Source organism: Emydura macquarii, unplaced genomic scaffold (assembly GCF_026122565.2).
Source record: "Emydura macquarii macquarii isolate MOO-44397 ecotype Brisbane River unplaced genomic scaffold, CSIRO-AGI_Emac_v2 contig_3305, whole genome shotgun sequence".
Lineage (NCBI taxonomy): Eukaryota > Metazoa > Chordata > Testudines > Chelidae > Emydura > Emydura macquarii.
The window spans coordinates 3,373,686-3,386,190 of record NW_027133442.1 but is presented as its reverse complement, the minus strand read 5'-3'; the positions used below and the strand labels follow the sequence as shown (position 1 = coordinate 3,386,190).

Here is a 12,505-nt window from a genome sequence, read left to right as displayed (position 1 = left end):
GAGCACCGTGGGCAGGACGGGAGTTAGGTTGGTTTAACTATGTCTGTCAGACTACGTCCGTCAGGGGTATAGATTTTTCACACTCTGAGAGCCGTAGCTATGCCAGTGTAATTTTTCAGTGTAGATCAGCCCTAACTTTTCCTCCCTACCAACCTGCTGCTCCCTCTTCCAGGCCATTAACTCTTTTCCATTCTCCATCTCTCCCACCTCTCTGAGTTTGTCTGGCCAGAGGTGAGGAATCTGCAAGTTCCTTCCGTTGCACTGACTTACCTCACTCCTTCCCATCTAATCGTCTTCCTTTTCCAGTCACTTCATTGCTGTCTTCTCCCCTTGCTTCCTACATGAGCCCTGATTTCTTTCCTTTATTCCTTTCCCTGAGCCCCAGCATCAGTGCCTGACTTATCTCCTTACCTCTGTTGTCTGCACATCTGTCTGTCTCCTTTTCTGACCCCTGTGCTACTCTGTCTGGGACCCTCCTCTCCCCATGACCATTGCTCTGTGGCCTCCTCAAGGCTCAGTTCTCCAGCACATCCAGGGTGCTGCTGTCACCTGCAAATCCATCCCCAGCAGAGTCCTGATCATTCCATGCCCCTTTAAAATCCCTCCCCATGGACATGCCCCAGCCATTGTTGCAGGCCCAGCCCTCTCTGCCCCTTCAGCGTCTCACTGTGCTGTTGGTGCAAGAGCCTTCTGCTCCACAGCCTTGCTGTGTCTCCCTAGGTCACTGACTGCCAGTCTCCTCTCTCCCCGTCTCGCTGTGGGAGGGCGATCCTTTCAGCATGTGTCCCTGGGGCTGTGTCCATGCAGCTGCACAGACCACCCTCCTCTCCGGGGCTCCCCTCTGCAGCACAAAGACCTGGAGGCCTGGGTGGAAATGGCTCTCTTGAGAGCTGGGAGAGGAGAGTGCTGGCTGGGGCGGGAGCTGTGTAGAGACTCCACTTGTTCTGATGTCCCTCATGTCGCACCTGGAGCGGGATTTCTAGTTAGGCTGTAAACACAGGCAGGAGACTGTTGCTGAGCAAAGAGCCCATAACACACAAAGGTGGGTCCTAACAGCAGAACAAAGGCAAATCTGCTTCCAGCACCCTCCCACTTCTGGCTGGCGTAATACGCTGGCCACCTGCCACTTCCCTTCTAGTGGGGTCAGAGGAGCCCATTGCATTGCCTGCTTAGTATCTCCCCATGCCTGCAGAGGGAGGTGCTGGTGGGCAGACTCCACCCATTGCTGCTGCACACCGCAGCACGGGTAGGGACGCTGAGGGAGGTAAGTGTTGGGTGCGCGTGGGGCTATGGGTTTAGAGCCAGGGCCCTCGTCTGGCTTGTGAGTGGCACTGCAGATGATCTGTGTGGGGTATGTCTCTACCATGCACCTTGGAGAGGGGGACTGAGCATCAGGGAGCCTCCAGGTCTGTCGGGTGAGGCGGGGGGCGGCTAGGGCACAGGAGTTCTGTTTGCACAGTGTGTTGCACTCTCTGAACTGCAGCTGCCAAACGTGGCAGTGCTTTCCCCTGCATGTAGTCCGTCCGTGCCCAGGGCGCACGCTGTTCCCGTTGCCCCAGGAACAGCGTGAAAAGCTCCTGTGCAGGGCCCCAGCAGTAACAATGACACACAGTAAATAGTAACTCTCCCAGTTCCCCTGCAAGCGTTAGTGGGCCCTTAGTCTCCCATTGTACATATGGCGAGACTGAGGTACAGGGAGGGGCAGAGATGTGGAGGGACTTGTGCCCAGGAGCCCTGACTCCTAAGGCCTTGCTGAGAACAGTCCCTTGCTGGCAGCAAAGCAGATGAAGTCACACAGAAAAAAGCTACTGTCATTCCAGCAGAAGTGCGTCCCATGGGGAGTTGCACCGGCATAGCTGCTTTGGTACTGTTCTACTGCAGTTGTAATGCAGTAAATTTCCCTGTGTAGAACAGTCTTTAGGAACTTGTTGGTGTCTTTCCCCCTTGCTTGTGCTGAATACTGTCTGTCATGCTGTACTCCTTTCCCCTGGCTCGGACCTGTGCATGTCTTTGTTCTGGGGGTGGTGAGCCCTTTAGGTTGGTGCCTGCCAGCCCTGCAGCAGGTGCTTTCCTAGGGGATTCACTGGTGAGGAAACAGCAGGCTTTGGGTTGGATTCTTTGTCTTCCCTTTTGTCCTTTCTCCTGATCCAGCCAAGGCACCAAATGCCTCTTTCCCTGCTTCCTACCGGCTTTCTTGGTGACCTCTGGACTGGAGGTGCGTTTGCTGCCAAATCCCAGCTGCCAGTTACTTATCTCCGCTCTTAAAGGGCAGCTAAATCAGCTTTCTTAGCTTCCAAGGGTGTGGGGGCGTAGAGCGTCAGCTCTGAAGCCGGCCCTCTCTCTCCTGCCCACACATGCTGCTCCTGCAGGTGACAGCCGGCACTCCATGTCCCCCTCCTCTTACAAGGGGATAGGCCCCCAAAGCTCTCCCCTCCTGGAAGGAGATGGGATGAAGAGAGGAGAGGACTTGCAAAGAGGGGTAATCCAGAGCTTCTGATGTCTGATCCCTGGCATCCCCTTTGACTTGTCCAGGGGGGTGGGGCTCTAAGCAGCTTCTCTGTTAGATCTTGCTCCATTGTAGCTCGCCTGGGCCGGGCTCTGACAGTCACCAAGGCTCTGCCTCTTCTCTCATTGCTAGACGGGCGTGTAGGTGAAGGACTATGTCCACAATGGTGTACCCAAGAGAGGAGAAGCTGGATAAGCTGAGCCAGGAGGAGATCATCTCCAACACCAAGCTGGTAATGCAGGGGCTGGAGGCCCTCAAGAACGAGCACAACTCCATCCTGTACAGCCTGCTGGAGACCATCAAGTGTCTGAAGAAGGATGAGGAGGCCAACCTGGTGCATGAGAAATCCAACCTGCTCCGCAAATCCGTGGAGATGATTGAGCTGGGGCTCGGGGAGGCTCAGGTGAGCGACGGGGGAGGCATGGTAACAAGCAACTGGGTAGGGGTCAGCCAGGGATCCGGCAGAGAAGGGCAGACACAGCATCATGCCTTCCCCAGGGGCTGCAGAATCCTCTGCCAGATCTGAGCCTGGCAATGATGAGTCTCTGTCTGGAGAGGCAGATGGGGCCAGAGTGCAGTGTATTATGATTGCCCTGGGGAGAGGCTGTGCTGGTTCTCCTGCTGGATTGCTGATGTTGCTGTTGTCTCTCTCTGCCCAGGTGATGATGGCTCTGTCCGGTCACCTGAATGCAGTGGAGTCAGAGAAGCAGAAGCTGCGCGCCCAGGTGCGGAGACTGTGCCAAGAGAACCAGTGGCTGCGGGATGAGCTGGCCAACACCCAGCAGAAGCTGCAGCGCAGTGAGCAGACTGTGGCCCAGCTGGAGGAGGAGAAGAAGCACTTGGAGTTCATGAACCAGCTGAAGAAATATGACGAGGATGTCTCTCCATCGGTAAGAGTCGTTGCAGGGGGTGCTAACTCCCAGAGCCGTCCCACAGAGCTGAGCCAAGGGAGAATGGACGGGCCCTCCAGGAGTGCCCAGCCTCCGTAGCCTGCGCTCTGGACTTCAGCAGTGTGTCCTAGCCCTGCCTCCTGGGATTCTTCTAGTCCCAAAAGGGGAGTGTGCTTTCAGCCACCTGAACCAGGGCCTGTCTGCTAAGAAGCCAGCTGTGATGTGGGTGGGACCCACGACCTGGAGTGAGACTCAGGGTGCGGTGTGGGCTCACTGAGCCGGGGGGACTGGATCCCAGGAGGGTGGGGGAACACCTACCTGACCTCAGCAGGGACTAGACCCTGCACTGGATGAGGTGGGGTGCTGTGTCTTACTGGGGGGCTGGCACCTTATGCTGTTGGTTCTTCCCCTCCCCCTGCAAGGAGGAGAAGGAAGGGGACTCCACAAAGGACTCACTGGATGATCTGTTCCCCAACGAAGAGGAGGAGCACGGCCCAGGATGTAAGTGGTTCCAGTCTCACCCCCCCTCACCACCACCCCACCTACTTCTCTTGTGGTCTGGCTGCTGGGGCCTGCAGAAAGAGCCCTGGCTGGTCTGGGGTGAGTAGCCCAGCCTGGCTGGTGCTGCGAGCCCAAGTGGTATTGTGCCCGTGCTCTGTGCCCACCACCGGCCTGGTTACTTGTGCGTGTGCTTGCAGTGCCCCACCAGCACAGCAGTGCAGCAGCAGCTGCCCAGCAGGGCGGCTACGAGATCCCGGCACGCCTGCGCACTCTCCACAACCTGGTGATCCAGTACGCCTCACAGGGGCGCTACGAGGTAGCTGTGCCACTCTGCAAACAGGCGCTGGAGGACCTGGAGAAGACTTCGGGCCACGACCACCCCGATGTGGCCACCATGCTCAACATCCTGGCACTGGTGTACAGGTGAGTGTTGGGGTGGGGGGCAGGGCCCAGCAGGGCCTTGCCACTCCTTCCCCATCTGCCACTGCTGGAGTCTGGCAGATGTGGGGCTCCTGCATCTGGCAGAGTCTCCATTTGAAAACTGCTTGGGGTCAGGTAATGGCCACGGAGCCCAGGCCCCATTAGCCTGGGGTGGGTTTTGCAGAATGCCATGGGGGAGCTGGGATTTGGGGAGAGCTGTGGCTGATGAGGCTCCTTGGGAATTGGAGAAGGCTTTAGGGTTGAGGGGGACTGTTGCTCCAGGCTCTATGTGCTCAGAGTCCCAGCACTGTAGATCTGCACTGTGACTCGCTGGCTTTGTGCTGCAGGGATCAGAATAAATACAAAGAGGCAGCTCATCTGCTGAATGACGCGCTCTCCATTCGCGAGAAGACACTGGGGAAAGACCATCCTGCAGTGAGTATCTGCTGCCCTGGCCCTGGAGGCACATGTCCCTGCTGGCTGGGCTGTGGGGGGCAGGAAGCAGTTTAGGGTCCCTTGTCACGTCCCCCCTTCACCCCATTCTCTGTGATACACATGGCTGGGCTGCTCACTGCTGGGACAGCAGGCAGCCACGGAAAGCCCCGGGTGGCAGGGAGTGGGGCCTAGCACTGGCCATGGAGCACTCCTTGGCATTGCTCTGATCCCTCCGCATATTGTTGTGGGTGAGGGCATGTGCAGGCCCAGTTCTGCTTCCAGCACTTTTGGGAAGAGTTTGGGCTTGAGCCTGGACATCCTGAGTAACTCTGCAGCCTTCCTATGTGCCCAGCACCTGCCGCTGGATGCAGGCTGCTTCTCCCTAGCTGGGCAGCGTTGCTGTGTGCTGCCAAACAGCTGCTGTGCCTTGCCCCAGCGGCTGCGGTGGTGAGTGTAAAGGGCCAACAGTGGCCTTGCTCCACACCACCTCCTCTCCCCTCACACACTCCTTCTGGTTCTTTCTCACGCGGGGGTGGGGGGGCTTGTTCCTGTAGGTGGCAGCGACCCTCAACAATCTTGCTGTTCTCTATGGCAAGAGAGGAAAGTACAAGGAGGCAGAGCCACTGTGCAAGCGAGCCCTGGAGATCCGTGAGAAGGTACCGGCCCCTATGTGTGCACGTACACATCCTCACCCCTCCTGATGGGCTTCTCCACACCCCTGACATCGGGGAGAAGAGACCAGTCTTGGCTGCCCCTCACTTCTCCTGGCAACCTGACCCGGGGGGGGGAGATGAGTTCATGATTTGAGGACTTCAGTAACTCAGCCAGAGGTCAGGGGTCTCTTAGAGCAGTGGGTGGGGCGGTTATGTGGCCTGCGATGTGCAGCAGGTCAGACTGGATGATCATGATGGTCCCTTCTGGCCTTAAAAGTCTGAGTCCCCCGGGCCCTGAAAAATAGTCAGCAGGTCCCTGTAGTACCCCCCACTCCCAGTGCTCGCCTCTGCCCCTGCTCTCCTCCTGCTTCCAGCTTTGATTTGCCGCATCAGGGTCTCCAGCTCCGTTCACTGCCAGTGGAGCTTTTCTCTGAATCTCCCTGGCATTTGGCCACCGTGTGGCTACAGGCACGCCCACAGAGAGACCAGCGGGAGTCCACTTGCTCCCTGCTTTTAGCTTCTGGGGGTGCTGGGCAAGGGCTGGCATGCTGGCGTCCCTCAGCGGAGTAGGGCGTTCCCAGGAGTCCACGGAGCAGCAGCCATGGTGTCCCCAGGGTCCTGCAGTGATCTTGAAGGGGCTGCTGTCTGAGGCCTCCCTTTTCTGGCTTCACCAGGTTCTAGGCAAAGACCATCCGGACGTGGCCAAGCAGCTGAACAACCTGGCCCTGCTGTGCCAGAACCAGGGCAAGTACGAGGAGGTGGAATATTACTACCTCCGGGCACTGGAGATCTACGAGAATCGCCTGGGTCCTGATGACCCCAACGTGGCCAAGACCAAGAACAACTTGGTGCGTCTGCAGGGAGAGGGGGGGCTGCCTGGAGGGCATAGGGTGACCTCTATGTCAGTGGGGGAGGGGTGGGAGAGCTGCCTAGGGGTGTTCATGATCCCCCATGGCCCAATAGGGTTTGAAGAACTCTCTCTGTGTTGGTTGCAGGCCTCCTGCTACCTGAAACAAGGCAAATACAAGGATGCTGAGGTGCTGTACAAAGAGATCCTCACCCGTGCCCACGTAAAGGAGTTTGGCTCTGTGGATGGTACGTACAGCAGGAAGTGGCTGGCAGTGGGGGCAGATGAGCCTGGCCCTGGCTCTCTGAGGGGTTGTTCCCTGTTCCAGCTGTGGGACTGGCTGGATGCGATGTGCCCTCTGCCGACGGGGCAAGTCCCTGCAAGGCCTGCTGCCTTCTGTGCTCTGCTTGGGCTCGTCTCTGTGCAGTTTGCTGCTCTCGGCTTCCTGGCTGGGAAGGGAGAGGGTCCTCCTGCACTGCACGTCCCATGCAGGGCTGGCGCCCTGAGATCTAGCCAAAGACCTTACAGAGCACAGGGACACTGTACAGGATGGCTACCAGCTGTCGTTGCACTGCCATCCCTGGGCAGGGTACTGCCCTGCCCCTCTCTCTTGACTATGCAAGTTAAGAGGAATCTGGCTGGCTACCTTTGCTGGGCCAGTTGACCAGAGGCTTTCCCCGGGGCTAAAGGGAAGGTCATTTGTGTGCGGAGAGCAGGCCAGTGACTGGGATTAGCAGCCCGCAGGCGGGAGCTGTGTTCCTACTGCGGTTGAGGAGAGACCCACTGGCACAGGCAGTGTCCCATGGAGAGAGCCAGAAGGACCCTGGCTGGTTCCTGGGAGGGGAGCGGAGCTGCAGCCTGTGCCAGAAGTGTAGGTGGGTGGGGTGCAGCTCTGGAGCAAGGTTGTGAGCAGCACTCTGTTGTGTTCTGCCCCACAGATGAGCACAAGCCGATCTGGATGCACGCAGAAGAGAGGGAGGAGATGAGCAAGGTGAGGGCAAACGGTTGGATGGGCACAGCCTCTGGGAGCGGAGACAGCCCTGTGACTGAGCTTGTATCCTGGGGGCAGGGAGGGTCCTGTCCTGGGAGCTGGAGTCTCTTCTCTTCTCCAGGGGTGGGAGCAGAGTCTCTGCTTTCTGTAGCCCTCTGGAGCAGCAGGTGCTGCAGCTGGTCACATCCAGCAGGAGAGGGGCGCCCGGGGAAGGTGCAGGCATGGCGAGGAGGCAGGGTTCTGCAGCTGGGTAGGGTGTGGCAGAGTGTGGGGGGTGCTGCAACTGCTGTCATGTGTCTGTGTGGGAGGGAGGGCTGCACTGTGGCATGGGGGAGGCCTGCTGTGTGTCCAGCTGTGCCTGCATGTTTTCTCTTTGCTTGTAGTGCTCTCCCTAGGACATGCTGGACAGCAGAAGATGGCGGAATGACAGCGTGTTTCTGTGCCACAGAGACTTAGCTTCCAGCCCCAAAGGGCCTCAAAAGCCCCGCTCACTTCTGGGGTAGCACATAAGTCTGATCAGGGGAAAGGGAGTCTGCCTCTCCCCTCAGACAGCACTGGGAAGAGGCTCAGTCTGCTGCCTCCGTCATCTCCCCCAGAGAACTTCTGCTGTGTGCTGCTGGAGCCAAAATGGGATCTAGCGTTCTCCCCAGCACCCAGTTCCAGCCCAGCTCTGAGCCATGGCAACCTAAACCATGCCTGCAGCCAGAGCCCCAGAGAGCACAGGGCCTTGGGAGCCAGACTGCCTTCCTCAGGGCAGTGGGCAGCAGCTCTGGCTCCCGGCGAAGTGGGAGTTGACCTTGGCAGTTGAGAGAAGCAGGTGCACTCCTGAGATGGACTGAGCTAAACAGACATGGGGAGTAGGTGTCCCATCTTATGCAGCAGGCATGCCTCCCCCACCCCTCCTCTCTGCCGCCGTGCAAATGCGGCAGGGAGGCCTATCTTCGGTCTCTGTGTGCCTGGAGCCAGCGGTCAGGATTGGCAGCGTCGTTGTCTAGATGACCAGGCTTGACTGACTAACTCTCTGAGTGCTGCAGGTGCTCAGCCCCTCTGAGATCCTGCCCTGTGTCTGGAAGCTGTCCCAGCTTCTATCCTGCACAAGCCAATCTAGTCTAGAGATCTCTCCCTTGGCCTGTGTGAAGCCCAAGCTGTGATCTCTGAACCCCAGCTCTCCTCAGCTCCCGCTGTAGTCCCTGTTGGCTGCTGAGGGTCCCCTTGAGAAGCCGAGCCCTATGCTGGGCAGGGGGTGGTGCAGGACTGCAGAGATTAGCACACAAGCGGTAAAGAATCCGGGTGGCAGTGCCATTGCTGCTCTAAACTAGTTCTCCCATTGGGTGCATGCACTCACTGCTCCACCTGAGCAGGTTGGTGACCCATGGGGCACTCAGCCAGGAGCTTGCAGGGAGAGATCAGCATCGCTGCAGTGGCTCACAGGTCAGCTGGCTGTGCTGGTAGCCTGGACTAGACAAGACCTTTGGGGAAAAGGAGGGAGTGACATGGCAGTTGTCAAGCCAAGACGTCTAGCACCGATAGTATTCGTAGGATCACCTCCAGTGGTGCTGGTGGGCTGCCAGTTCTGAGCAGAGAGGTGCTAGCTGTGGAGGAGGGAGAAGGAGCATGCCCCACCTTGCCTTTTTGGCTCCAGCCAGGATCTCTCGCTGAGGTGGGGTGGAATCCTGGCCTCTTGTGGCTGGCTAAATTGAATGAAGGGTTTGGGGCCATTGTTAGCTTGTTAACGCCTCCCAAAAGGAGGGCTGTAGCTACCTCTTGACCCTGTGGCTGTGCTGAATGTCACTTGGCTTGTAAGCAGCCATTGGGGAAAAGGCGGTAGTGAGGCAGCCTTGGCATTGCCTGGAAACCTGCCTCCACTTTTCTGTCCTGCCCTAGAGCTTTGCGGGGCATGGAGATGATCTAGACATGGATGAAGGTCAGGTGACAGCACTGAGCCCGTTAAGTTTGTCGGATGCCTTAGATACCATTGCCCACATACGGGGCCCTACCAAATTCACAGTCCATTTCCACATATTTCCGTCGTCACATTTTTTAAATCTTGAATTTCACGGTTCCAGATATTGAAATCTGAAATTTCAGTGTTCTAACAAACCATGAATAGATATTTAAAAATGGCAAACTATAGCATGTAAGCCCTTAAGATTCAATGTTTCTCAGACTGAAGGTCCTGACCCAAAAGAGGGGTTGCAAAACTATTGCGTGTATGTGGGGGGGGAGAGGAATTGCGGTGCTGCCACCCTTACTTGGCACTGCTTTCAGAGCTGGGATGCTGGAGAGCAGAGGCTGCTAAATGGGTGCCCAGCTCTGACGTCAGTGCCCCTGTCCGCACCAGCGCAGAAGTAAAGGCAAGATATGGTGGCAGCAGTATCGCCTTCCATACTTCTGCGCTGCTGCCGCTGGCAGCACTGTCTTCAGAGCTGGACACCCGGCCAGCAGCCACCACTCTCTGACCACCCAGCTCGGAAGGATAGGGTAACAGTACACAAAAGACCAGATTTCATAGGGGAGCCCAGATTTCACGGTCCGTGACGCGTTTTTCACAGCTGTGAATTTGCTATGGCCCTACCCATCCAGTTCTGTTGATTCCCTTGTGGCCCCTGGCTGGGCTGACCAGGCTTGCTCCAGAGGGCTTCTGCTCCTGGCTACCTGCTCATCTAGCCTGAGGCCACTGCTGTGCAGAGCTCCCCAAGGTCCCACCTCCTCCATGTGCAGGTGAGTTCTGGAGGTTGCAGTGCCACCTGCTCGCATGGCGCAGGGTCAGTGCTCTCCCAGGGCTGGCTGAGAGCTGGCTGGCTGGAGGCTCACTCAGAGAAGAGATGCTGCTATGGTTTGAGGGGGAGAGCTCTACAGATTGACTGATGGTGCATGGCCCATATGGCCACCCCTTATCAGTGGGACTTGCTGCTAGGCTGCTTTCAGGAAGCCTGCCTGCACTGCCAGCCTTGGAGTGTGGGATTGGTGATTGGAGCAGTGCTGTGTCCTGTTGCTTTCCCTGGGCACCATGGCTGGGTGCCCTGTGAGCCTTGGCCAACTGGTTCAGAGATGAGGAGCCCAACAGGGTATGTAGGAGGGGCCGGGGGACTCTGTTTGCATGTGCCAGAAGGCTCTGGGAAGGCCCTTCCTTCGGAAAGGCAGCTCTCGCGTCCCCCCCCTGCTCTCCAGGGGCCCCAGTGTTGCTCTGACAGATGGGAACAACTCCTTTCCCAGCAGGGCTTGGAGGTGAGACAGCGGCCCAGGCTAGTAGAGTGAGCGGGCTGTTAGTCACCAACATCCCTGCGTGAGCCCAGAGGGCTCACATCTGCTCTCCCAGCTCTGGGCCCTGCCGCCCAGGCCTTTTGCCTGCTCCATGCACACACAGTCCCAGAACCGAACTGCTGGCCCAGAGCCTGCACCTTTAGCTTAGTGCTACAGAAATGAGCCGGCCCTCTGACTCCCCTGCTGCCACTCCAGGACACGAAGACTCTGCACAAGGAGGTTTTGCCGGTGTCCCTAGAATTGCCTTGGCCTGTGCTGCCCCTTCCTGCAGAGGGCTGGGTGTAGGGAGTGGGGCTGCACTGTGGCCAGTGGGAGGTGTGTGTTCTAGCCTAGCCCACAGGTGGCCCCTGTTCCCTTGAGCCATGCTCTCTGGATTCTGCTCAGTGCTAGCCCAGCTCCTGTCTGTTTTTCTCTTATTAAAAACCATCATACCCACCTTGGCAGAGCTTCACTTTCTTTCTCTTTGCTGGTCATTTCACAGTAGGTCGCGCTGTGGGCACGGGGGGCTGAGGGCCTGGGCAGGGTGCACTTACTAGCCTCCAGGCACGAGGGGGAATTGGACAGGGCCATGGCAGAGACTGTGAAACACTGGCGGGAGGGTGTTGGCCATGGCAGTGGCTGCTGGAATGCCCCTGGGTTCAGGGTGTGGTGAAATGCTAACTGGTAGGCAAAGCCTCCTTCTCCCCATGATGTGAGGGCTGGGAGGGGGAGCTGTGGTGATGCCAGCCTCGCAGGAGAATCACTGGGTGTTTAAAGGCAGGGCTGAGTGATAGATGGGCTGGGCCCTGGCCCTTGTCTCCCATGGCATGACCATGCTGTAACTGGGATGCTCCCAGAGCCTGGACTCCAACCCAATCCCAGACTTTACCCTGCAATTTCATAGTCCCGCAGTCTGAGTGCCGGCAGCTTGAGACAGCTGATGCGGGCCAGCCCCAGCTATTGTATTGTGCGGTAGACATACCCCAGCAGGCAGCAGGCGAGAGAAACTCAATTGCTGGGGTTTTAGAGCCTGGGCAAGCAGACTGTGTATGTTTCCTATAGAGCTAGGGACAAAGAATGTTGGCCATGCTTACAGCAGGAGGGACTCTACCGTGGGAAGCAGCGATTCTGAAAAGGAGGTGAGAGGCATGGTGGATAATCGGCAACGTGAGCTCCCACTGCATTGCTGTGGCCACTGGGGCTAACATGATCCTGGGATGCAGAAACAGGCATTACAAGTAGGCGCAGAGAGGTTATTTTAGCTCTGTGTTTGGCACAGGTGTCAGTAGTGCTGGAATCGTGTGTCCAGTTCCGGTGCCCACAATTGAAGGATGTTGATACAGTGGAGAGGGTTCAGAAAAGAGCCCCAAGAATGACTAAAGGATTAGAAAGCATGACTTACACTGATACTCAAAGAGCTCCATCTATTTTAGCTGAACAAAGAGAAGGTTAAGGGGTAACTTGAGGACGGTCTGTAAGTACCTACAGTGGGAACGAATATTTAACAATGGCATCTTCAATCTATCAGACAGCGGTATAACACAATCCGGGGCTGGAAGTTGAAGCTAGACAAACTGACTGGAAATAAGGTGTATGTTTTTAAAGTGTGTAATTAGCCACTGGAACAATTTACCAAGTGATGTGTAGGGTTCTCCATCACTATTAATTTTTAAATCAAGACTGAATGTGTTCTTCTCTGGTTCAGACAGGAATTAATTCAGGAAAGGCCCATGGGCTGTGCTATGCAGGAGGGCAGAGTGGATCATCACAGGGGTCCCTTCTGGCCTTAGAATCTATGACCTCTGGGTCTGGGTCCTCTCCAGGGTCTGAGCAATAAACTACATTACCATTATGTGCTACAACTGAGTGCTCTGCCCCACGGCACGATCTGTTGGCTGCCTGGCCAGCCTCGTGTAGTGCTGCCCAGCTGAACTGGGGTGCTATTGGAGCGCTCGCAGGTTGGAAACATTAATGGGATGGGGAGGGGATACTTGGACCAGGGTGTTAATGAGGCGGCAG

The 12,505-nt window shown here is 57.1% G+C and overlaps 1 protein-coding gene across 5 annotated transcripts in view; it reads left to right on the top strand.

Moving 5' to 3' along the window:
• Window positions 1–12,505, top strand: part of KLC4 (kinesin light chain 4) — a 52,755-nt gene that overhangs the window by 14,437 nt on the left and 25,813 nt on the right. For all 5 annotated transcript variants that reach the window (XM_067532930.1, XM_067532929.1, XM_067532931.1 and 2 more), the window contains exons 2-10: window positions 2,639–2,909; window positions 3,166–3,396; window positions 3,819–3,897; window positions 4,095–4,320; window positions 4,665–4,752; window positions 5,307–5,408; window positions 6,080–6,253; window positions 6,401–6,500; window positions 7,191–7,243. In XM_067532930.1, the coding sequence (XP_067389031.1) occupies window positions 2,661–2,909; window positions 3,166–3,396; window positions 3,819–3,897; window positions 4,095–4,320; window positions 4,665–4,752; window positions 5,307–5,408; window positions 6,080–6,253; window positions 6,401–6,500; window positions 7,191–7,243 (1,302 nt within the window). In that variant the 5' untranslated portion in view covers window positions 2,639–2,660. The remainder of the gene's footprint in view (window positions 1–2,638; window positions 2,910–3,165; window positions 3,397–3,818; window positions 3,898–4,094; window positions 4,321–4,664; window positions 4,753–5,306; window positions 5,409–6,079; window positions 6,254–6,400; window positions 6,501–7,190; window positions 7,244–12,505) is intronic.